General features: G+C 48.8%; 1 protein-coding gene across 3 annotated transcripts in view; it reads right to left on the bottom strand.

The window, feature by feature from the left end:
• itga7 (integrin, alpha 7) overlaps window positions 1-17,757 on the bottom strand; it is a 62,478-nt gene extending 44,721 nt beyond the window's left edge. For all 3 annotated transcript variants that reach the window (XM_064304494.1, XM_064304495.1, XM_064304496.1), the window contains exon 1: window positions 17,203-17,757. In XM_064304494.1, the coding sequence (XP_064160564.1) occupies window positions 17,203-17,426 (224 nt within the window). In that variant the 5' untranslated portion in view covers window positions 17,427-17,757. The remainder of the gene's footprint in view (window positions 1-17,202) is intronic.
• Between the last annotated feature and the right edge of the window lie 8,177 nt (window positions 17,758-25,934).

Consider the following 25,934-nt stretch of genomic DNA (forward strand, 5'->3'; position numbering starts at 1 on the left):
TGTTTCTCAGTGTGTGTCTCAGTAATTTACCCACAGCAGGTGAAGAGTAGAGGCCATTTGGCATAAAAAGGAGACCTACATGGAATGAAGTCTTTCAGGACCCCCCGGTTTCAAAACAATTAGAAACCATAATTCAGCCCAACCTTCCGGCTTCAGTCTCCCATCGGTCCCTTTCATCATTCTTTCTCTTTCTTTCGTCCTGCTGCTGCCATCTTACAAACACCACGAATAACTTGTATAAGACCACCAATATCCCAGAGGGCCTTTCCAGAGGCCAGAGTGCCTCGCTAACTAATTCCTGTTAGTCTGGGGGCCTGTGGACCAGTGAAAAACACTTCAAATAGCCATTACTAACCATAACCCTAACTACAATCTCACAGCCTACAGCTGACACATTACTGACAAAGGGAGCAAAATGGCTGACCGTGAACAAGGCAAGCACCGCCCAAGCTTTGCCCGATTATCAGCTTTTCGCGACGCAAGGACAACAACAGCTGAAATATCTGTGGTGTGACTCACTGGAGCCTTTATCCCGCTCGGCCTCTGGAATTCCCATCCCATTCTGGCCTGTCCCGAGCCGTCCGAGGAGGAGCAGGGACAGCTGGGACAGCACCCCCGGAACCTGACGCACCACTCCGGAACAGGGCGCTGGCCGAGAACCAGCCGACGATTTCCTCGCCGTCTTTATTTCCTAATCTATGGATGATAATGTGGGGTTTGTGACCTTGCCTCTTCCTGGTCTCCCACAGCAGAGGCCAAGAGCCCTGCCCCACTCAGGGTAGCAGCTGCAGCCTGAACTGAAAACCTGCATGGGATTTTATCAGACTCACAAGCTCCAGACATATAGTGGTGCAAAGCATTCTTCTTCTGGGAAAACATATTAAAAACTGGTGTTTCATGTTTTTAAACCCTTTTGTTGCTTAACCTTTTCAAACCAGCGCCCAACGAATGAGGCCTTTCATTCGGGGCATACGGACAGCGGAGAAGGCCGCTGTAGGGGGAGGATGCTCTCCTGTGAAACCCCTGTCACAGCCCCATCGCCATTCCCTGAGCAATCAGGAGCTAAAGAGCCACCTCCAGGCACAGATGATGCTACCCTCTCTCCAAGGACCTCAGCCTGCTAAACACACACATACACACTCACACATACACACTCACACACACACTCACACATACATGTATACACACACATACACACACATGCACACATACATGTATACACACACACACGCGCACACATACATGTATACACACACACACACGCACACACACACACACTCACACGCACACTCACATACACACACAGACACACACACACACACACACATACACACACTCACGCACTCACATACACACACAGACACACACACACACATGCCCCCCCCCCCACCCCCTCTCTAGGTCCCAGAGGAGCCCTAGTCACTTTACTGAGGTTTAAAAATCAAAGTGCCTAGTCGGTACCCAGTCCACACACAGACCCCCCCACTACATTTACAGCTTAATTGCTGTGGAAAAATTGAGTTGGGCAGCTCAGGGGTCTTTTACATTCTAATCACGCTGGACCCCCTCCCCCATCAATCCTTCAGATACAGGCTCCCTTCTCCGTCTTTTCCATTCACCACACCGCCCTCCTCCAACCTGTCATTAGTCCCACCGTGAACTAACGGACCGGTAAACTCTGTCCCCTGCACAGCAGCTATGTCGCGGTCTGGATAAAGACTTACACATTCTTAAGACTTATATACCTGCACATAAGGAGGTATAAATATGTTAGGCTTCAGTTTGAGCACAGGTATCAAAATAGGGTTTGGTGCCAAGGTCCAAGTCCTAGATCTATGATTGTCATTACTGAAGAAGAAAGTTACGTCACCTCTAAAAATACTCGCGGTCAACATTGCAAAAAGGGTTCCTGCCTCCAAATGGGAATTTCTGCTAAAACTGGACAGGAGGCCTGCACACCACAGCTAAATAAGATTAATGCACATGAGCACGTGAATGCAATATGATGTACTTTCAATGGGCCATAAGGCGCTAGGTTGTGTCTATGCTATTGCAGGTTGATGTTTATAGGTGCTGCCGTGTAAGGTGGGAGGCAGCCTGATTTCAGGCGTGGCCTGAGGCCAAAACCGGCTCCCATTGGCTCACTTCTGGCCCCTGGGCCACGAAGAGAAAAAAGCAAACAAACAAAAACATACAGAACATAAATAAAATATTTTTAAAAACTATTGTCAGAGAATGTAAAAGACAATTCTTTACTTTGAGCTAGATGAATAACTTCCAATCACGTTATTAAAATGTGTCTGTTGTTCATAAACATAAATTCTACTTAAATGCCTATTACATTTATTTTATTTTATATAACATGTTTCGCCTGTGTAAACTTTTTTTCCTGTACTTTGAATCTGGTACCCGCAAAATATTAGTTGAAGAGCAATGAGCTGAGATATGATCAATGACAGGAACACACAGGGACAGGAATGCCCCCTTCCAGATTCACAGCGAGAAAACAGAGATAGCAGTACGATAAGAAAGTCAACGCGCTTCATGATGGCTAAATAAAACAGGACTGGATGGGTGCTCAACAGCCAGGACAGTCAAACTAGAGTAAAAACTGACCCAGACACTTCACGGGGACCGGTCCAAAATAAGGAACAATGGAGCGCACTTTGCTCGGGGCAAAAGACACTGTTTTAATGAATCATTATGTGTATATATAATCAACATGCGCTCCAGTGTTCCTTATTTTGGGCCAGTCGGTTATCGGTAAGGAGTTTTTACAACAGTACCTTTCAGTTCATATCCTGCTGTAAGCAGTTTAGTTCTGGTTCAACAGAGCGCACAATATATTAATTGTGTGTGTGCGTGTGTGTGTGCATCATGTGCCTGTGTGTGTGTGCATGTGTGGGTGCATCATGTGCCTGTGTGTGTGTGTGTGCCTGTGTGTGAGTGTGTGTGTGTGTGTGTGTGTGTGAGTGTGAGTGTGGTGGTGTGTGAGTGTGAGTTGTGTGTGTGTGGAGTGTGAGTGTGTGGTGTGTGTGTGTGTGCAGTATGAGAGTGTTGGTGTGTGCGGTGTGGTTTGTGAGTGTGTGTGTGTGGTGTGCGTGTGTGTGCGTGTGTGTGTGCGTGTTGGCGTGTGTGTTGTGTGGTGTGTGATTGTGTGTGTGTGTGCGCGTATGAGCGTGTGTGTGCGTGCGTGTGTGATTGTGTGAGTGTGTGAGTGTGTGCGTGCGCTGGATGACGGGACTGAGCCCACCGCGCTGTGATTTACTGCAGGCGCTCACGAAACCAGGAGCCCCCGGCAACCCGTCTCCCCCGGTAACGCAGTCTGCTTCCAGTAACATCCGACAGTTGTGATCCGTTATCGGATGGCGGTGCGGGGCGGTGCCAGCGGTAAATGAGCCTGCGTGTTTCTCTGCAGCCGGGGGCTCCTTGTGATTTATTAATCCCCCCCCCCCCGGGGGAGAGCCCGCCGCACTCACACCAGGGCGCTAAAGCAGAACATACAGAGCGCACGCAGCCGCCTGAGCAGCAGAGAAACGCCACCCAGGATCTGCCTTCAGTCAGAGCCGACATTCCCTTCACCCTCCTTCTTAGACCACAGACATGTCAGTTACTGACTGTAATACAGAATACAGACCGTACACATCCACGGGCATGTCAGTTACTGACTGTAATACAGAATACAGACCGTACACATCCACGGGCATGTCAGTTACTGACTGAATACGGAATACAGACGTACAATCCACGGACGTGTCAGTTACTGACTGAAATACGGAATACAGACCGTACACATCCACGGACGTGTCAGTTACTGACTGAAATACGGAATACAGACCGTACACATCCACGGACGTGTCAGTTACTGACTGAAATACGGAATACAGACCGTACACATCCACGGACATGTCAGTTACTGACTGTAATACGGAATACAGACCGTACACATCCACGGACATGTCAGTTACTGACTGTAATACAGAATACAGACCGTACACATCCACGGACATGTCAGTTACTGACTGTAATACAGAATACAGACCGTACACATCCACGGACATGTCAGTTACTGACTGTAATACAGAATACAGACCGTACACATCCACGGGCATGTCAGTTACTGACTGTAATACAGAATACAGACTGTACATATCCACGGACATGTCAGTTACTGACTCTAATACAGAATACAGACCGTACACATCCACGGACATGTCAGTTACTGACTCTAATACAGAATACAGACTGTACATATCCACGGACATGTCAGTTACTGACTGTAATACAGAATACAGACCGTACACATCCACGGGCATGTCAGTTACTGACTGTAATACAGAATACAGACCGTACACATCCACGGACATGTCAGTTACTGACTGTAATACAGAATACAGAGTACAATCCACGGGTGTCGTAGAGTACGAACGCGTAACATCAGGATGTCGTAGATAATACAGATACAGACGTACATATCCATGGGCATGTCAGTTACTGACTGTAATACAGAATACAGACGTACAATCCACGGACATGTCAGTTACTACTGTTCAATACAGACGAAATCAGATATCAGTACTTACTGCAATACGGGATACAGACCGTACACATCCACGGACATGTCAGTTACTGACTGTAATACACAATACAGACCGTGCACATCCACAGCATAGTTCTGTGAGCTCAGCTGCATGTAACAGCTACAGTCAGAATTAGTCATAGGAAATGTTGTGTTTTTGGCCACAGACAGCCATGAAGGCTCTGGTGAAAGGGAACGTTGGACTGCTTGGTGTGAGAGTAGCCGAGGGCTGCTCTGAGGGCCGCTCTGAGGGTGTTTCCGTGCCCTGTGAATGTGCGGATTGTTACTGCCCCCCACTGATGTCTGCGGGGCCATATTTATAAAGGCCGAGGCTCCACTGCCGTCAAGCTTTCATTCAGCGGAGGACATAAAAGAGGAAGAACGAGCAGGGAGAAGAAAAGGAACAAGCAGCTGCTTTCAGAGTATGCACTGCTGTGTGTGCGTGTGCGTGTGTGTGTGAGTGTGTGTGTGTGTGTGTGTGTGTGTGTGTGTGAGTGTGCGTGTGTGTGTATGAGTGTGTGTGAGTGTGCATGTGTGTGTGTGTGTGAGTGTGTGCGCATGTGTGTGTGAGTCTGTAGGTGTGTGTGTATGAGTGTGTGTGTGTGCGTGTGTGTGTGTGTGCATGTGTGTGTGTGAGTGTATACGTGTGTGTGCACACGTGGGTGCGTATATGTGTGTGTGTTTACAAAGTGTAAAAAATAATTTGTTACTATTCTGTTCAGTTCTTTTCACCTATGCTTTACAATACAAGTACTTTTAATTAAATTGAATAGAGAGAGAAAGAGAGAGAGTCTGTGTGTTTGAGCAAGAGAGACTGAGAGAGGAAGAGGAGAGTGTGCGTGAGAGAGAGGGAGGGGGAGATAGAGTGTGTGTGAGAGAGAGGGAGGGGGAGATAGTGTGTATATGCATGTTAGAGAGAGGGAGAGCGGGAGAGAGGAGGGGGAGAGAAAGTGCGTGTGCATGAAAGAGGAGGGTGGGGGAGATACTGTGTGTGTGCATGAGAGAGGGAGAGAGATTGTGTGTGTGTGTGAGAGAGAGAGGGGTGGGGGAGATACTGTGTGTGTATGCGTGCGTGAGAGAGAGAGAGAGAGAGGGAGTGTGTGTGTGTGCGCATAAGAGAGAGAGAGGGTGGGGAGATACTGTGTGTGTGTGTGCGTGCGTGAGAGAGAGAGAGAGAGAGGGAGTGTGTGTGTGTGCGCATGAGAGAGAGGGGTGGGGAGATACTGTGTGTGTGTGCGTGAGAGAGAGCGAGAGAGAGGGAGTGTGTGTGTGTGCGCATGAGAGAGAGGGGTGGGGGAGATACTGTGTGTGTGTGCGTGAGAGAGAGCGAGAGAGAGGGAGTGTGTGTGTGTGCGCATGAGAGAGAGGGGTGGGGGAGATACTGTGTGTGTGTGCGTGAGAGAGAGAGAGAGAGAGAGAGAGGGGGGCTGTGTGTGGCTCGCTGTGGGCTCCCTCTGATCCTTCACAGATAAATAAAGCCCAGGACTTTGCATGGTAGAGGGACATTATGAGCGCATGGAGAAAGGCGAGACTGTCGTGTGTGCGCTGTAGGAGCCCGCTCTGTCCTCACTGTATGCGTCTGAAGGACGCCGAGACTCAGACATGTAGGCGCTGAAAGGAGCCCGAGACTCTGTCGCTATGTGTGCGTCTGAAAGGAGGCCCGAGACTCTGTCGCTATGTGTGCGTCTGAAAGGAGGGGAGGGGGATCGTTCATTGATTTAGGGAGTGAAAAGGGGGCAGGGCCACCGCCAGCTCTTTAGGCCCTTTTCAGAAGGGGATTTCATTCGGCCATTCTAATGCAAATGTGCCCTCGGAGATTGTCCAACGCGTTTGGAATGTGTGAAGGAGTTGTACTGTGCCCTTTTCAAAACTTATTCAGAAGTGCCCAGAACTGGGATACTACTGTAAGACCTAAACCGTTTTCTTCTTCTTCTGAGAGAGAGAGAGAAGGAGAGCTACTGTTGTTGTTTTACGCAAGAATAAGAATTAGTTTGCGGCAATCTGGCCTCTTGCAATGCCCTCTGGGATACTGGAGGTCTTGTGCAAACAAGTTATTATTAGTTTATAGGATGGGAGGGATTGGGTGAGGAAGATATTATGGGAGATGTTGTTTGGTGTCAAGAGATGGATGGAGAGAGAGTGGGGGAGGAGGAGAGTGGGGGAGAGAGAGAGGAGGAAGTTTGAGAAAGGGAGGGATTGGGATATCATAACTAGAACATGGGGTGGAAATAAGTTATACTGGCAAATTGAATTCGCACTGCAGACTCATGGAAGCCAGAGGCTCTGTGTGCTGTTCACACTGGCCTGCTCTCTTTCTCCTCAGATGTTCCTCCTGTGTCTGATGTCCATTAAAACGTTCAGAATGTAGCATTCATACACGTGCTTCCATTTCATGGTTTGCAAATGCCATGCGTAACCATGTACATCTATGTGTGTGCATGCAAGTTCGTCCACGTGCATATAGAGAAATATATAGGGAGAGACGGTCTACCCTGTTTCAAATAACTGTTTTCTGCACAATGTGAGTAAACAGACATTGCAGGTTTTCACTGTACCTGAGCTCTAAATTAGGACTGAGCCTTCATTGCGTATTTTTCGAAATTTAGCAGCTTTATGGGTATGTGCTGCATATTCATTGTGAAAAGAGCGTGTTGTGGCTGGTGTGTTTGTGAAAGATACACATCTGGCCATCGGCACAAATTAGCAACACGGATTAGTACTCTAATTAGTATCTAACATAATTAGGATTAACTAGCCATTCAAATCCTGGTTTATAAACTGCAATAATTACCAGACTGAAAATTTTAAATAGAAACAAACAGCTACCACATATACAAAATGTTGTAAGAGAATGCCTCTAATTGTATTCCAAACACACCTCTTGAGACACATTTATCTTTTCCTGGATTTACAGCAGGTTAACGTAACACCAAGATAAGTATACCAAGACTGAAGCTGGTTTACACAACAGGATGTTAAAGAAGGAATTAAGAGTTAAAATACAACAAATAATTTTATTTGTTGTGATTGGTGAGTTGCCATGTCACTCACAACATCAGCATTAATTTGCAAATGATGATTAGCCTCGGAGGGCTTTTGGTCAGGCGGAATCAGGAAATCTCTGCAACCAGTGGAATTCCATCAGGGTGACAGGATGGATTCCATATGTTAAGCATAACTGCAGATCATGTGACACAGGGATCGGTGGAGATCATGTGGATCAGTAGAGATCATGTGAGCTCAGGAATCAGTGGAGATCATGTAAGCTCAGGAATCAGTGGAGATCATGTAAGCTCAGGAATCAGTGGAGATCATGTGAGCTCAGGGATCAGTGGAGATCATGTGAGCAGAGCAATCAGTGGAGATCATGTGAGCTCAGGGATCAGTGGAGATCATGTGGATCAGTAGAGAGCATGTGAGCACAGGGATCGATGGAGATCATGTGGATCAGTAGAGATCATGTGAGCACAGGGATCGGTGGAGAACATGTGGATCAGTAGAGATCATGTGAGCACAGGGATCGGTGGAGATCATGTGGATCAGTAGAGATCATGTGAGCACAGGGATCGGTGGAGATCATGTGGATCAGTAGAGATCATGTGAGCACAGGGATCGGTGGAGATCATGTGGATCAGTAGAGATCATGTGAGCTCAGGGATTAGTGGAGATCATGTGCTCTCAGGGATCCATGGAGGCTTTACAGTGACAATCAGTAAGATTCCCAGCACCACTCCCTCCAAGGTTAATACTGCCTGTCGGTTAGAAACCAAGCAAGTGAACGCCAGATGCCTAAGCCGCAAGGTGAAGGTGTATACAGAAAAGAGAACGAAAGAGGAAAATTATCATGCAGTTTCTAACATAGTGTTAGAAGCTGTCTCATTTCTTTTAACATCCATTTAATGGCATCATTGAGGATTATCACTTCTAACCCAATGCTTAGCCAACCCAGAAATGACAGAAATTCATCTTCACAGGCCAAGGAAATGTTTATGCAATAAAGAAACTGCATCAGGGGTTATAATTTTGCTTTAGGTTTGCTTCCATGACTGGGCTCCAGTTCTTCAGGTTTGTTCAGTCAATTCAGCAAATTAACTGCCCTTCAATCCATGAATTAGTAAAGCAAATGTTTTTTGTGTTGGAGGATTTAAAAAAAAGAACAAATGGCATTTAAACTTTATTTCTTGAAGTGACTGCACTGAAGTGGAATTGACCCAAACTCCCAATGGACCCCATTCAGTGTGCAGGAGCCGGTACGCCGAGCTGAGGGGTGGCGTGCCCCTTTCACGGATCTGGAAGGGCCCGACCTGGCACCCGGATCCTGGAGACAGCCGGAAATAGGCAGCATTCCCCAAACCCTGAGCCTGGAACCGGAGCCGGGGACGGATCCTATACATGAACCCCGCGCAACTCGATCCGCTACGGAGAGGCTCCGTGGAGAGGCTCGGGGACCGAGGGCATTTTAGGACCGCGGAACACCACGGGCAACCCCGCGACAGGAAGGACAAGCTCTACGGACGAAGGAAGGACTTGGACCAGACGAGGCTGAAGAGCAGAGCTCATCTTCATCGGCAGGGACTAAGACTGCAGTCAACGGGAACCCAGACAGCTGATCTCCATTGCGGAAACTGAGTCAGACACTGAAACATACGGGGGTACTAAATCCACACAATCTCCCCAGTGAATTAATCTATATACTGCAATCAAAATGGGGAGGGTGTAGGTTTCAAAACTTACACCCTCAAAAGAGTAAACAACCAACGCTACATATTAAACACATTCAGATGAAATACGTACAAAAGCACATTGCAAACAATGTCAGACTCTGACAAAAGCTGGGGACCTTCATCAATACAAAGAAGCTGCTTTTTTAAAGCTCAGACTTCTTGAAGTAGAAGACGGGTTACTGATTAATACCTGAGTCTGAAACATAAGCAGATGATTTGCAGATGGTTTATGCACACAGCATGCAAAGCAGCTTCTGTTAAAACCAGGCTGAACTCTGTAATTCAGACTAAGAGCGTCAGATCTTTAATAGGAAAGTCATACACAATGCTTAAAACGGCTTCAGAAAGGGCTCGTACATAAAGTGGGATAAAAGTGCCCATAAATTCTGGATGACAGGTATTTAAAAAGGAGACACGGTTTGCAATAACAAGCAGGATGTAAAAATAATTTATTTCCATGTGCTCAGCGATGCATTTAAATACATATGAGATACCACTGTGAGGTAATGCCATCTGAATAGGGTCAGTGCAACTTAACCCCTGCATGGCCAGAATCTCAGAATCTTCCCAGTCCTGTTCCTGGAGATTTACCGCCCTGTAGGTTTTCACTCGAACCCTTAAGTAAGCACACCTCATTTAACAGTTTGAGATCTCGTTGAGCTGCTAATGACTAGAATCAGCCAAACTGAAGACCTTCGGGATGGTAGATTTGCAGGAACAGGGTTGGGGAGCCCTGCCTGAGTCTGCCTGACTGTGGTGGTGTAACGGCAAATCCGGTCCCCCTTCTCCCCCATAACCGGCAGGAGAAATCGATGAAGCAGCTGTTTGAGTAATGGGCTTCTGAGGCAAGAGCAGCCATCTTATTATCCACGACTAATGGTGATAGATCCATCCATCAAACAAATGAAGCTTCGCTTGGACTCAAAGCCCCAAAACAAGGAAAAATAGCCTCAGAAACTACATCCGGATCAATCGAACACAAAGCACAGAGACGTCTGCTCTCCTTCCGCAAGAACATTAACAAAAGGAAACCTAAGTGCACTTCAAAGCCTGATTTATAGGCTGAATTTAATGCACAGCTGTGCTTGATGCTACGTGTTTAGACACGGCTGCTTTGTTTGTTCTTGCCGTTGGTTCTCCCTTTGTCTGCTTGTGAGTGCTTATCATTTAGCCTAATGTGGCAGTTTGTATTTAAACTTCTCCCGCGCCAATGACCTCTGACCTGATCTCGATTGACAGCTGAACCAGCCCCGCCCCTATATTTCATGACTGTTTTATTAGTTTTGCAGGTTTATTCTCACTAGCTTCAGGAATCATAACGACTGTGCCTTTGTTATTTATGGAGAGACCAAAATACAAGCAATAGCAAAAAATATATTTTAAATGATGTGGATCTGGAACAGAGCACAGGGCAGAACATCCATCCATCCATTCATCCATTATCTATACCCCCTTATTCCTCACGGGGGGTGCTGGAGCCTATCCCAGCGTGCATTGGGCAAGAGGCAGGAATACACCCTGGACAGGCCGCCAATCTATCGCAGGGCACACACACCTTTCACTCACACACTCATACCTATGGGCAATTTAGAGTCTCCAATTGGTCTACCTCAGTGGTTCTCAGTGGGTCCTGGAGTACCACTGTGTATGCTGGTTGTCGTTCTGAAACAAGGTGGCTTAGGTGCAACCACACTGGCCTTTTCTAATTTATTATTTTATGAACAGTACAGTTTCATCTTGTGGGCGAGATAGCTCAGGAGGTAAGAGCGGTTGTCTGGCAGTCGGAGGGTTGCCGGTTCGATCCCTGCACTGGGCGTGTGGAAGTGTCCCTGAGCAAGACACCTAACCCCTAATTGCTCTGGTGAATAAGAATCATCAATTGTAAAGTGCTTTGGATAAAAGCGCTATATAAATGCAGTCCATTTACCAATCTTATCCTGGTTTTATATAATTGTTATGTTCTGGTTATGCTTTAGCAATACAACCTTGGTTGTCCTGCCATGATTGAAGCATGATTGCATTGAAACTGAAAGAGAGAAAGAAAAGCCGACTTGATAGATGCTGTATGAGAGCGAGAGAGAGAGAGAGAGAAGAAGAAGAAGAGAGAGTTAAAGAGAGAGAGAAAAAAACAGAAGAAAGAGGGAGGGAAGGACAGAGAGAGAGAGGGAGGGAAGGACAGAGATAGAGAGAGTTTTATGTAAACAATGGCTTTGGAAATTCTGCAGATATGTGGTCATGCAAGTAAATCCAAGTTCATAACTGTGCCTGTCCACTTCAAAACTATGTGTTGCAGACCTAATGAACAGTCTTTCAAGCAATGTGTGGACTTATATTGCTGAAACATTCTCATTTTCACCGAAACTCAGTGGTCAGCAACTTTTTAAAGTCAAAATTCTCAGAGAACCGCAGATCTCTGCAGATCTCAGTATTTGCAAGAGACTTTTCTTGAAATATTTCAAATTTGTACTTGACTCAGGTCTAGCCATTACAGTCAGTGCAGTACAACTGATTCAAAATAACTACTGTAATTTCTCTCTGGAACAAAACTAAAGGAAGTAATATTGCCTTTCTCTCTATGCAGCAAACCCAGTGGCTCACATGACTATAAATAGCCACCGTTCTCTAAACCCTGGGGCCTGGCTTCTCACAGGTCTGTCAGAGCTGGAAGGCCATTGCTCTGGCCGCAGGGTCAGCGCTAATCGATGCGATCCCGCTGTCTTGCGCGCGCATAAATCTCGCAGGATGTCTGAGGCCCGTGGGAGGCGGATGTGCAAACGGCCTTCCTATTGACACGCCTGCTCCTTACCGCCAGCCGTCCAATGAGAGCACAGGGTTCACACGAGCCCAGCCTGGGATGAAATAGGCTCCTCACTGCTGGGCTTAACTCCAGCACACACCAGTAAACACACAGGAACAGCTCAGCTCAGCTCAGCTCAGCCCAGCAAAGGTCAGCTCAGATCAGCTCAGATCAGCTCAGCTCAGCTCAGCCCAGCTCAGCTCCTCACTGCTGGGCTTAACTCCAGCACACACCAGTGAACACACAGGAACATCACAGCCCAGCTCAGCTCAGCCCTGCTCAGCTCAGCTCAGCTCATCTCAGCTCCTCACTGCTGGGCTTAACTCCAGCAAACTCCAGCACACACCAGTGAACACACAGGAACAGCTCAGCTCAGCTCAGCCCAGCTCAGCTCCTCACTGCTGGGCTTAACTCCAGCACACACCAGTAAACACACAGGAACAGCTCAGCTTAGCTCAGGCAGGTTCAGCTCAGCTCAGCTCAGCTCCTCACTGCTGGGCTTAACTCCAGCACACACCAGTGAACACACAGGAACAGCTCAGCTCAGCTCAGGCAGGTTCAGCTCAGCTCAGCTCCTCACTGCTGGGCTTAACTCCAGCACACACCAGTAAACACACTGGAAAAGCTCAGCTCAGCTCAGCTCAGCTCAGCTCCTCACTGCTGGGCTTAACTCCAGCACACACCAGTAAACACACTGGAAAAGCTCAGCTCAGCTCAGCTCAGCCCAGCCCAAGTCAGCTCAGCTCAGCTCAGCCCAGCCCAACTCATCCTGTAGAACCGCTGCCTCAGGGCTAGTTTTCACTCTCATCGTCCAGGTCAGAACATTGCTTGTCTGATTTAAATGCACCAGAAGAGTTTAAAAACCCCATATTTTGTACAGTGAAATATTTCAACATCAAGCAGTGACCTCTCCCCCACTCCTTCTCTGGCTGGTTCCAACTGTAATTAGCACCATAATGTCAAATGAAAGCCAGTTTATCCCATTCTAATGGCTCTCACAGCATCAATCTGGAGTAACAGCCAATGATATTCAGCCTTCTCTCAAATGTGAATCAGGGTAAGCAAAGGTTAATCAAGGTCACATAAACGTCTTTTCTTTTAAGTAATGATATCGCAGATGAGAATATGGCAATCCATCCAGATAGGGTTGCTGAGAGTCCACGCTTTCATTTCAGCAAAGTAGTAACACATCTGATTCTACTAATCAACCCCTAGAGTCTTTGCTAAAGGGTCTTGATTAGTAGAATCAGGTGTGTAACTGCTTGGTTGAAATGAAAGCCTGCACCACACAGGCCCTCTATGGATAAGACTGCAGAGACTGTACCTTTATACCAGACACCCCCCTGTCCAGATTTTTACTGCCCCCCCCTCTCCCCTCAAACACCTGCTTTTAACCTGTGTTAATTCTAATTTATGGCAGGTGTATTTATTTAATTAGTGGCATACAGTGGCTTACAGCTTGTGGCATATAAGTTTACTGTAAACCTAGCAAGTATAGTTCAGGATTAGTTTAAAACTGCAGGTATTTCACATCTGAAAACATTTGTACTCTCAACGCACTTAAACAATAGATTGTTCAGTTCATGTTCTGATCTGCATAATTGACATAGTTCTTTTTTTCATAAGAAAGCTTAGCCTTTATCAAGGTTACAAGTTTACCTAGTAAAATATGACTTGCTTACAAACACACTTCAGCACAGTGCGCCAGTGACATTTCACTTTGCAATGCAACCCTTATAAGGACTAGATTACCAAGCTTCCCAAAAATGCCTGGGTCTATGAGTTATCGCTGCTTGTGCCTGTGAGTGATCTTTGCTTGTGTCTGTGAGCTATCTCTGCTTGTGTCTGTGAGGGATCTCTGCTTGTGTGTGTGAGTGATCTCTGCCTGTGTGTGAGGGATCTCTGCTTGTGTGTGAGGGATCTCTGCTTGTGTCTGTGAGTGATCTCTGCTTGTGTCTGTGAGAGATTTCTGCTTGTGTCTGTGATTGATCTCTGCTTATGTCTGTGAGTTATCTCTGCTTGTGAGCTGGTTTGAAACTGGTGACATTTAACGCAGTGCAGATTAAATCCAGTGCTCGAGAGGCCAGTGTGGCATGCCTGTTCTTCTCTTTTCCAGAACACGTCACATCCAAGCAGCATTCACCACAGAAGCAGAACAGCCACTTCCAAACAGTATTTACCACAGTAGCAGAAAACGTCACATCCAAGCAGCATTCACCACCGTGGCAGAACACATCACATCTAAGCTCACATCCAAGCAGCATTCACCACAATAGCAGAACACATCACATCCAAGCTCACATCCAAGCAGCATTCACCCCAGTAGCATTACCCGCAGAAACCCCAGACTGCGCTCTTGCAAAGGGAGGAGCCCCTGGGTGCAGCAGGATCAGAGGGATCTGATCACCTCAGCCTGGCCTCAGGGACTCCATGACCGTGTCTCCCCTAAACAAACCTGTTTTGGCTGCTCTTCCAGTGTCATAACACTAAAAACATCTGAGGCTGACGCCAGAAAACATGTAAGGGAACCCTGCTTATACATTATACTGTCTTTTATCTCTCTCTCTCTCTCTCTCTCTCTCTTGATCTCTAAGACGGTTGGCAATACAAAAACCTTTGTAATATGCATATCATAAACTGGCAGGGGAGGTCAATAAATCCTTTGGAATTGGAGGGGATGGGGGTTAGATGGGCACACCTATCTCCCTCTCTCCTTCTCCCTCCCTCTTTCTCCCCCTCTCGGTTTTGTTCTCCTGTTTTTTCTCTCCCATACCAGACTAGTATCATTGTGAGTCATCTAACACCGCTTGGCCTGTACATTAATGCGTGATGCGTTGATTGTTTTTTTTTTCTCGTCTGTCTTAATGCACATCCCGTCCCTGAAATGGACGTAAAGATATTTTTGATTCAATGCCAATGTAGAGAAAAATCCATCCTTCCTAGCGGCTAATGTGATTAAAACATTTTTGGGCTTTTGTTTATTATTAGATAGAACGGTGTAGAGAGAGGAAGAATTAGGAGGGAGGGAGAGAGGGAGAGACGTGCGACAAAGGTCGGCGGTCGGATTCGAACCGCCAAGGTCGCGGCTCGCAGCGAGCACGTGGAAAGTGCTCTATGGGCCGCGCCACTGGAGGGCCCCGATTAAAACACTTCTGTTCATTTAGGCTTTGGCTGCGGGGCACGGAGAATAACACAGAGAGGCGAGGGAGGGGTGCAGTTTGAGCGACCGCGGGCATGTGGGCCCTTCCGGGGCTTTCCGTCCCGCGCGGGTGAGGGTAAAACCGGGCGTCGGAGCGTGAGGTACGGGTGACCGCGCCGATCGGTGAGTCACGCGCGTGACTCAGTCCTTCCCGCTCGCCAGCCGCTGACGCTACCCCTCCGCTCAGCTGAGCGACGCACCCCGAAAACCCGGGGTGACCCGGTCTCAGAATGTGGGGGCCTCAGCTTGGCCCCCCTGGTGAACTACGGCGAAATACGGCTCTGTTTCTGTGAAGAACAGGAGCGCACCCATAAAAGTCCCGGAATTAGTTTGCAGGCACAGATTCCCAGCTGTTCTTCACAACTGTTTACAAATGTCAGATGACTTGGGATAATGACTGAGAAAATGGTGATTACACACACGCACATACACGCACACGCACACACACACACACACACACACACACAGATTATGAAGGTTAAAGCACACACAGAATCTGGTTAATGTATTGGTGGCTCATGGACTTGGCCCAGAAATGCACTCAGCTGTGGTCACTGCAAAAACAGTCAGTGCATTCTGCACAGTCACTAGCTAATAGCAAATAAGAGCATAATACAGGGTAATAAACTCAACTAGCCATGACATTAACACCCTTCAGAAACGAACGCCAGACCGTATCTGGACAGAGATGACCTCCAGTGACACAAGCACAGGCTTTCAAAGTAAGACCTGATCATTTATTAATGATCTGGAGCACTGTGGGAAGATGTGTGTTCTGGGAACGCAGGGATCAATCAATGGGTTTTACTGGCAGCAGCAGCACAGGAACAAAATGCTTCATTTACACTGTAGAGAAACACACGCACACATGCGCATACACACACACACATACATGCACACACACACTCACACACAAACACACAAACACTCACACACGCACACACACACACACACACACACTACATCACACAACACACAGCAGCGCGCCAAACGAATCTCAGCGCTCTGCGATTGTCCGCCCGCCGTGCCGTCCTATCGGAAGGTGAAAATCGCGAAACCTCCCGCCTCCCCGCTGCCTCGGCCCAGAAGCCCTCGCCCGCCCGCTCCGGACGCCCCCCCCCCCACCGCCGTAAATCAGGCGCCGTTAAACCCTGAGAGCCCCTCCTGGCACGCGCGGTGCATAACGGTAATGAAATGCCCGCGCGCTGCTCCGTCCGCTGCTCCGTCCGCTGCTCCGTCCGCTGCTCCGTCCGCTGCTCCGCGCGCTCAATCATCTCTCACGGAGCCGCCTCAATGAGAAGGGGTCCCACGTACAATACGCTGACACAACTTTCCCATAAACCGCTCTGCATCTCCGGAGCGCTTGCAACACACCCACGGCCTGTCTATTTAGAGCTGCCATTGTGCGAACGGCGCAGCTAGGGACCTAAGCGTGAAATCCAATAGCGAGCCCAGGTTTAACGGGGTTCCAGCCAGCAGCTTTGTCAAAAATCGGTCGCTAGCACGGAGCATTGACTCTGTTGTGTCTTTCGGTTTGCACAATGTTCCAAAAACCTGCCACTGCAGTTTTAAACATGCTAAAAATAAAAGCAAGGTGCAGCATGGCACTCTGTCGGAGATGTGAAAGTTCAGAAGCTTGACATGTACAATCTGTGCAGATACAGGCCTGTAAGTCTTTGCTCATGTATTGTGGCACAGAGGCATATTTACATTGCATCGCACTACAATCACTAGGCTTAGGCACTAGACGTACAGCAGAGGAGAACACCAGCGTTTCAGGAGCGCAGAAACGCGTGGTTCTGAGCCCAGGGTACAGGTTCGTTAAGGCAGGGGAATGCGTGGGGAGGGCGCGCATTCGGGAGGGCTGGGGGGGGTGGGGGGTGTGGGGGGGTCATCCACTCACCAGCTGTGCGGCTCCGGGGTCAGCTGCCGGTGGAGCGCGACGGAGAGGCCGAAAAGGCTGCCCTCCTCTCCCGCCTTGCTCAGCGCCCCCGCCGTGTCCAGGTTGAACCCGGAGCCGGGCACGCAGAGCGCCAGCGCGGCGCAGAGGGCCAGGAGCCGGCGGGACGGGGAGGGGGCGGCCCCGCCGCGCGCGGGACGGGGCCGCGGCGCCGTCTGCAGGTACATTCCCAGAGAAGGTTCCGGTAGGCGGGGGACCCGAGGGGTATTCCTGAGTGCGGCTCGAAGCGGTGCAGTGGAGAGTCCTCCGGGAGTCCTGTTTCCCTCTTCTTCTTCTTCTGCCTCTTCCTCAGATAAGGGTCCTATTCTTTACCCTCTCTCACTCTCTCTGACACGCGCTCCCTCTCCCTCCGTTTGCTCTTGTCAGTCTGAGCAGCCTGAGAAAATCTGTGCTGTGTGTGAGCTGGCGCGCGCATAAGTGTGTGTGTGTGTGTGCGCGTGTGAGTCTGTGTGTGAGTGCCTCCCCCCTCTGAACCCTGCCTCTGTGACTGAGAGACAGAGGACAAGTGCTTTGAATAGCCCATACACCCCTCCCCTCCTCTCCCTCTCCCTCTCTCTCTCTCTCCCTCTCTCTCTCTCTCTCGCTCTCCCTCAGCTGACATCAACACTCAGGGGACTACTGCCAAAATACCAGCCAGCGTTGTCGGGATACTTGGAAGCTTTTGAAAAGGACTGGAGGGAGAGAGAAAAAAAAATAGAACATTTTTTTTTAACGGCTGAAAGAAAATGCTAACAGGTACAGGCATCAAGAGACACAAGAGAAAACAATAAATTAAAGAAAAAAAAGAAAGAAAGAAAGAAAGAAAGAAAGAAAGAAAGAAAGAAAGAAAGAAAAGGGAGTGAGAGATGCTGTATGAGTTTTTTCTAGGCGTCTGAAATGAAGGTTCACACACCTAGAGAAGCCGTTTCCAGATCATGTTTGGTGACGTGGAGCAGACTATTATGAAGATCAGCGCCATAACGTGCACAGCGACCCATAAACCAGGGAGCACTGGACTGCCTTCCCCAACTTCTGTAGCAGACAGAGAGGAGAAAGTGCCAGAACAGACAAAGAAAGAGAGGTTCAAAGGGATTAAAGTGAGAGTATAATGAAGTAAGAGTATAATGAAGACACAGAGCCATGATATGAAAGCAGATTGTGCACAGGAACATAATTAAAGGAACGTGCAGATGAAGATCATTGGACACAGTTGAAAATGTGGCACTGTGCAAAGACAGGACTGAGTCTACGCTTAGTGGGAGCACACGGATTCTGTCTGATCCCACCCTCCATGAGGCTCCGCTGGGGGGAGACTGGAAGCGCAGAACATTTTAGCCCAGTTTAGAGTAACCAGCCACAGCAGGACAGTCAGATCCTGCGGACTGTGTCCATACTGCACTGCACTTAGCCTGTAACACACACATTCATTCACACACACACACACACGCACACCACAGCAACTGCACATGCACACACACACACACACACGCATACTCTCACACATGCACATGCACGTGCACACACACACTCACACATGCTTCACATTGTGGGAAAGTTGGGCAGCAGCTGATCTGACTGGCTGATTTCTCCCCTCTGTTTCCCTGTGCAGCTGTCACACAGAGCCCACCCACCCACCCCTACCTCCAACTGCACTCCCCCTACCTACACCCTCCCTACCCCCACCCCTACACCCCCACCTCCAACTGCACTCCCCCTACCTACACCCTCCCTACCCCCACCTCCAACTACCTCCCCTACCTACACCCTCCCTACCCCCGCCCCTACACCCCCACCTCCAACTGCACTCCCCCTACCTACACCCTCCCTACCCCCACCCCCACCCACTAACTGCACTCCCCTGCCTACACCCTCCCTACCCCCACCCCACCTCCAACTACACTCCCCCTACCTACACCCTCCCTACCCCCGCCCCTACACCCCCACCTCCAACTGCACTCCCCCTACCTACACCCTCCCTACCCCACCCCCACCCACTAACTGCACTCCCCTGCCTACACCCTCCCTACCCCCACCCCACCTCCAACTACACTCCCCCTGCCTACACCTCCCTACCCCCACCCCCACCCCCACCTCCAACTGCACTCCCCCTACCTACACCCTCCCTACCCCCACCCCCACCCACTAACTGCACTCCCCTGCCTACACCCTCCTACCCCCACCCCCACCCCCACCCACTAACTGCACTCTCCCTACCTACACCCTCCCTACCCCCATCCCCACCTCCAACTACACTCCCCTACCTACACCCTCCCTACCCCCACCCCCACCCACTAACTGCACTCTCCATACCTACACCCTCCCTACCCCCACCCCTACACCCCCACCTCCAACTACACTCCCCCTACCTACACCCTCCCTACCCCCACCCCACCTCCAACTACACTCCCCTACCTACACCCTCCTACCCACACCCCCACCCACTAACTGCACTCCCCCTACCTACACCCTCCCTACCCACACCGCCACCCACTAACTGCACTCCCCTACCTACACCCTCCCTACCCACACCCCCACCCACTAACTGCACTCTCCATACCTACACCCTCCTTACCCACACCCCCACCTCCAACTACACCCCCCCTACCTACACCCTCCTTACCCACACCCCCACCCACTAACTGCACTCCCTCTACCTACACCCTCCCTACCCACACCCCCACCCACTAACGGGGGCGACATAGCTCAGGAGGTAAGACTGATTGTCTGGCAGTCGGAGGGTTGCCGGTTCAAACCCCACTCTGGGCATGTCGAAGTGTCCTTGAGCAAGACACCTAACCCCTAACCCCTAACTGCTCTGGCGAATGAGAGGCATCAATTGTAAAGCGCTTTGGATAAAAGTGCTATATAAATGCAGTCCATTTACCATTTACCATTTAACTGCACTCTCCATACCTACACCCTCCTTACCCACACCCCCACCCACTAACTGCACTCTCCCTACCTACACCCTCCATACCCAAGAATGAGTGCTATAGTATAGAATCAAAGCAAAGTGTCAGTGTGATAATCAGTTATGCAGGTCCCTGTGCTGGGCTGTAGGTCCCTGTGCTGGGCTGTAGGTCTCTGTTCTGAGCTGCAGGTCCCTGTGCTGGGCTGTAGGTCTCTGTGCTGAGCTGCAGGTCCCTGTGCTGGGCTGTAGGTCTCTGTGCTGAGCTGCAGGTCCCTGTGCTACTGCCCCCTGGAGGCTGTGTGCTGGGCTGCAGGTCACTATGCTGAGCTGCAGGTCCCTGTGCTACTGCCCCCTGGAGGCCTTCTGCTCCCAGAATCCTGCAGGGTCAGCACATTCACATCCTTCTGCAAACAACGGCTCTCCAAAACAGGAGGATTTCTGTTAATGCCATTTCAGTCATTCCCTCTGCACCGGTGCTATATATCAGTCTTCATCTTCTGTTTGGAGAAAATACAACATGTGTCTCAATTAGGGGAGTTGATTTCCCAGAATGCTTCTGATTTGCATGATTCTCAACAGGACTCTGCTTCTCTGCTTCTCGGCTGTTTTTCTTGAGGGTGTGTCTGATACATATGTGCACGTCCACGGAGTGTTTGATCGCCCCATAGGGGGAAGTGCTCACGGAGCGCGTCGGAGTTCTTTTGGGAGAGCGGCCTGTTGTTCAGCGGGTTCCGAAGGATGTGCCACGCCTTCAGCTTCATCAGGGAGGAGAGCCGGGAGGAGGCTCTGGGACAGGAGGAGGCGCTGGGTCAGGAGGGGGCGCTGGGAACGCTCCCGTTTCCGGAGACCCGAACAGGACAGGAATGAAAAACAGAGCAGGAACCCGCCTCCGCTCTGCTGCCGAGCAACCAGCCTTTCACACGAGCTGACCACACAGGACGGGCATGGGAGCAGAACATTCCAGAAACTGCAGAACACACCTTCACAGAGAATGATTACAATTCACACAAAGCAGCATAACAAACTGCAGGACCCCTGATTCTGCTGCTCTGTACAGCCCATAGGCAATCAACAACTGTTTTGGCTAATTTCACCAGGGTTAGAATGAGAAGTAATAATGCCATGGCTCTACAGTTTGTTGCTGTGTATCAAACAAACGGTCTTCCTAATATACTCAACTTAGTGTTTGTGTTTGTTGACAGGCTTTATTTTTTCATTTATTTTTACGTTAAGCCATTTAAAATCATAGCGGGCTGGACAGTTACTAACAATAGAAATTTAAAGATAATTATTTCCCATAGGGTTATACATGGAAACAGAACTAGAATAGTTAGTTTTTGACATGCTTTTACCACACCCACTATTGCGCCAAGTCTACCCACAATTCACAAAAGCTCTCCGCTTTCAAATGCATCAGTTACTGATATTACCCGAATGACTCCAATGGCAAGCATGGACAGGATGTCTTATAGAAAGTTTGCATTGATGAGGTGGAATGGCTGTTGGGCTTGTAAAAGGTCTGCTAATTAACTTGCAAAGTGCAAAGATTTCCCAGGTTGTTATTGAATGAGAACAGGCTTACCATGTAAATAAAGGATGTATAAATCAGAAGTTCCAGATGTGCCTGATCTTGGAGCTAAAGGTGGCCTGTTTTCCCATTCCCTTTAATTCGTTCTGTGAATGAAAGCTTCTGGCAGCAGAAACCAATATCTGTAACCACTATCTGTACCTTCATTAACAGGCACAATATTGTAATGACTGGAGGGATGACCTCACACAGCCGCTCTGTCAGACATATTGAATGTTAAAGCAGACAATGCGTGGTGTCAGTCTGTTTACAAAGCAGGGCAGGCGTTGTCTTGGCTGGGTGCTGGAAATGTGAGGAACAGTGTGTGCAGTGAGGAGGTGAGTTAGCCCGTTAACATTACAGTTTCTGGCATCACCCTCTACAGGAGCTGGAACAGCCCATTTGGTTCCCCTGGCTGGGGGCCTTGGCATCACCCTCTACAGGAGCTGTAACAGACTGCTTGGTTCCCCTGGCTGGGGGCCTTGGCATCACCCTCTACAGGCGAGCTGTAACAGACTGCTTGGTTCCCCTGGCTGGGGGCCTTGGCATCACCCTCTACAGGAGCTGTAACAGACTGCTTGGTTCCCCTGGCTGGAGGCCTTGGTCTTTAGAGTGGGATCATTGGGCTTGGGACAACACATGGTGTTAGGATCCCAAACTCTAACCTGTAACACATGGGGTTAGGCTCCCGAACCCTAACCTGCAGCACATGGGGTTAGGCTCCCCAACCCTAACCTGCAACACATGGGGTTAGGGACCGGGGACTGGGGACCGTGGGGTGGGGAGGGGGACGGGACTGGGGACCAGGGACCGGTGACCGGAGTACCTGAGGTAACAGTGCTATCCACTGCACCCCTGTGCCACCCCCAATTCATGTTCATGCATGCTTGAACTAAAGCTGAAAGACCAATTAATCTGTGTCCCCTGCAGGGGACCTGAGTCTCTTGTCTTAAACTTAAGAATGATAGAGAGAGAAAGGCTGTGCATCTTCCCCATTCCCACACCCAGGCGGCCCATCTGAAAGGCCCACAGAGTCAGGATGTGCAATCTGCCGCTGTCAGTGCTGTTTCACACGCCCAGAGTCTGCCGTCATACGTTCATATTCCATCCTCAGTTCCAAAAGTGTTTCTGCACCCTCGGAAATCTGTGCAATCACAATCCACTGGATGGTTCAAAAGAAAAGGCCCTTTTCCCCCACTTACTACAGACACGTGTCCTGTATCTGAGTAGTAGGCTTGCTTTTTCAACCAGCTGTTGTGACAGAAAATAGGAGAAATGTTCTGATTAGACTGCAAACGCTTTCCGCCATACGGCTTCTTCCGCCAAAGCTTGCAAACGCACCGGTTCATACACAGGTCACTGAGACAGTCACTGCCTTTAACCAATCAAAAAGGAGATTCAACTTACATTAGCACAGCTTAAAAGTAAGGCAATCTAAATTATGTACATAAAAGGACAAACACCCTCTACGCAGTGCTGACCATTTACACATGAACATGTGCATTACAAGGTAAAGGTCGTTGAAATGGTTTTTAATAGCGATTTTGCGCTCAGGTCCAGGAGGGTGGCAGCATCTAGCCCTTGAGCGTCTAATTTAAGGCACTAATTGGTTAAAGGGTCTGCACACCTTGTTTCCATGGTCAAAATCAGCAGCTGATAGAAAGCCAACAATAAGTAACCTGCAGACACAGCGCCCCCTCAAGGACTGGAGTTAAACCTGCAGGCACTGCGGCAAGCCAGGACTGGAGTGAAACATGAAAACACAGTGCCCCCTCCAGGACTGGAGTAAAAACCTGTAGACACAGTGCCCCCTCCAGGACTGGAGTGTGAGACCCTCATACAGTTAGGCACTCAGGAAGGGACAACAGTTTCACAAAAACAGGCCATCTTTCTTTAAAAAGAATAAATGCATAATATGGAACCCAAGTCTCCTGGGAGTGGGAGGGGCCAGGAAAAGGTCCCCAAAAAGTTGGAAATAACTTAATGGCAGATTGGGCAGATGGCCCAGAAAGCTGCATAAGATGCATTCTCACTGCCAGCCCCTCTGCCCACCTCCCAACACACACACTCACAGATACACACACATACTCACACACACACACACACGTACACACACACACACACACACACACATGCATGCATACACACACGCATACACACACAAACACACACACATACACATGCACAAACGCACACACACATGCATACATACACACACACATGCATACACACACAAACACACAGACATACACATGCACAAACGCACACACACACACATACACACACACATGCATACACACACACACACAAACACACGCACATAAACATGCACAAACTCACACACACACACACACACACACACACACATGCACATACACACAGCCATCCACACAAACACAACACATACATGCCAAACGCCACACCATGCATACCACACACACATGCATACACACACAAACACAGAAATACACATGCAAACGCACACACACACACTAACAACACATGCATACACACACACACACAAACACACGCACATAAACATGCACAAACCACACTCACACACACACACACACTTATGCATACACACTCACAGATACACACACATACAAACACAGATACACACAGATACACATACATACACACACACGCACACACACACTGACACACACACACAAAATAAGAGCTCATTAGCAGTCTGGACCACACTTCAAGGAGAAAGCTTATTTTTAGATGCTTCCACAGGGAGGAATTTTTCACTCTATACCCCTCTCCACCCCCGCCCGCCCCCAAACCAACAGAGCTATTGCTACAGTCAGCACTATTGTAACTGCTATTGATTAATGGTCGTCATGAGAGACCAGTGCGCTGCACATTAGAGATTGCTGGATCACTGATAGATTTAAAAATGTCCCCTGTGCGCATTATGCACAATTCCTTTTTTACATTTGAACTTTGGCCTGATAGGCATCCAGCTGGCCATGAATCTAACTAACTGTGTGGTTTATAATAAGAGCACCAGCACCAGTGTGGGATGAAACGTGAATGCTTCCTGTTTGTCGTGATACGTCACCAGGAAAGATGCAGAATGCGGAGACAGGGTGCCCTGCGCGGACGGGCGACGGAAACACGGCCCATGGCTGTGGGCGGTCTCTCCACATGGTGCATAGTGCCAGTGAATGGTGCGCTGGAAATTTTGCCTGTTGCAGCTTCCTGTGGCGGGGGTCAAGGGTCAAGAGCGCGGCTGGACGGCCACACTGCTGCGTGGGAACTTGCCTGGGCGGCCGGTAAATCTTTTCTGGGTCTCTAGCCTAACGGACACAACAAAGATGGAGACAGGAGTCTGTATCCAGCACCGGAAAACATTTATTTACCCTCGATTTGACCATGAGGTCTCCTGACATTAATAATCTCTTAGCAAGAAAAGCTTGACACTGACATATAAAATTGAACATATCACCTAAATTTTTGTAAATTAAAAATTCGCAATTTCCACTTAGACACAGACAATCTAGAAGCAGTTACAGATACCCAAGAAAGGTGCCAACATTTCTGCTTTTGAACCCTGATAGGGACATGAGATACTTCATCTTCGTTTACTTTTTGCATTATAACTACGGACTCCTCTGCTCATTTCAGTTCCCTCTCTTGGCACAGACGATGACAGGATTGATAGTGAACAGGGACAGAGGTTCAGAGGACTTTCAGCTTCCTCTGTGCATTATCAAACATTCCCACCCCTCGCTGTGCTTCCTGAGAGAAATCTCAGTAATGTTTGTACTGAGCCGTCCCGAGCGAATCAGCATTACTCTAATTGGGAGCTGAAGGGTCTTTGCCAAATTCTGAAATCATTCCCAGATACGACACAGGCAACAAAAGCTGAGCGTAAAATTCAGTGAACGCAGCTCTTCTGTTTTGCCCCTGAACGTTTCTGGGCTCTGGCCTGAAATTGCTTAGCAGGCATTTTTATATCCTCCTTGAGGTTTCCTGGGAAGGGCAAGGGGCTAAGTGTAATTAAACTCAAGCCTTTTAGGTTAATGACACGCCTTCAGCATGAGGGATTGTGGGTACTTTTCAGAAATTACCTAATGTGCACAACCCCTGACCTTTCTGCTTTTAAACTAGTGAGTGCAATTCCACGCTAATGAAAGTCAAAATTCAGCCTCCACAGTTATAGGTTTACCACAGAGGACATATAAAAATTTAATTTGAACGCTGATA

Source organism: Anguilla rostrata, chromosome 13, assembly GCF_018555375.3.
Source record: "Anguilla rostrata isolate EN2019 chromosome 13, ASM1855537v3, whole genome shotgun sequence".
NCBI lineage: Eukaryota > Metazoa > Chordata > Actinopteri > Anguilliformes > Anguillidae > Anguilla > Anguilla rostrata.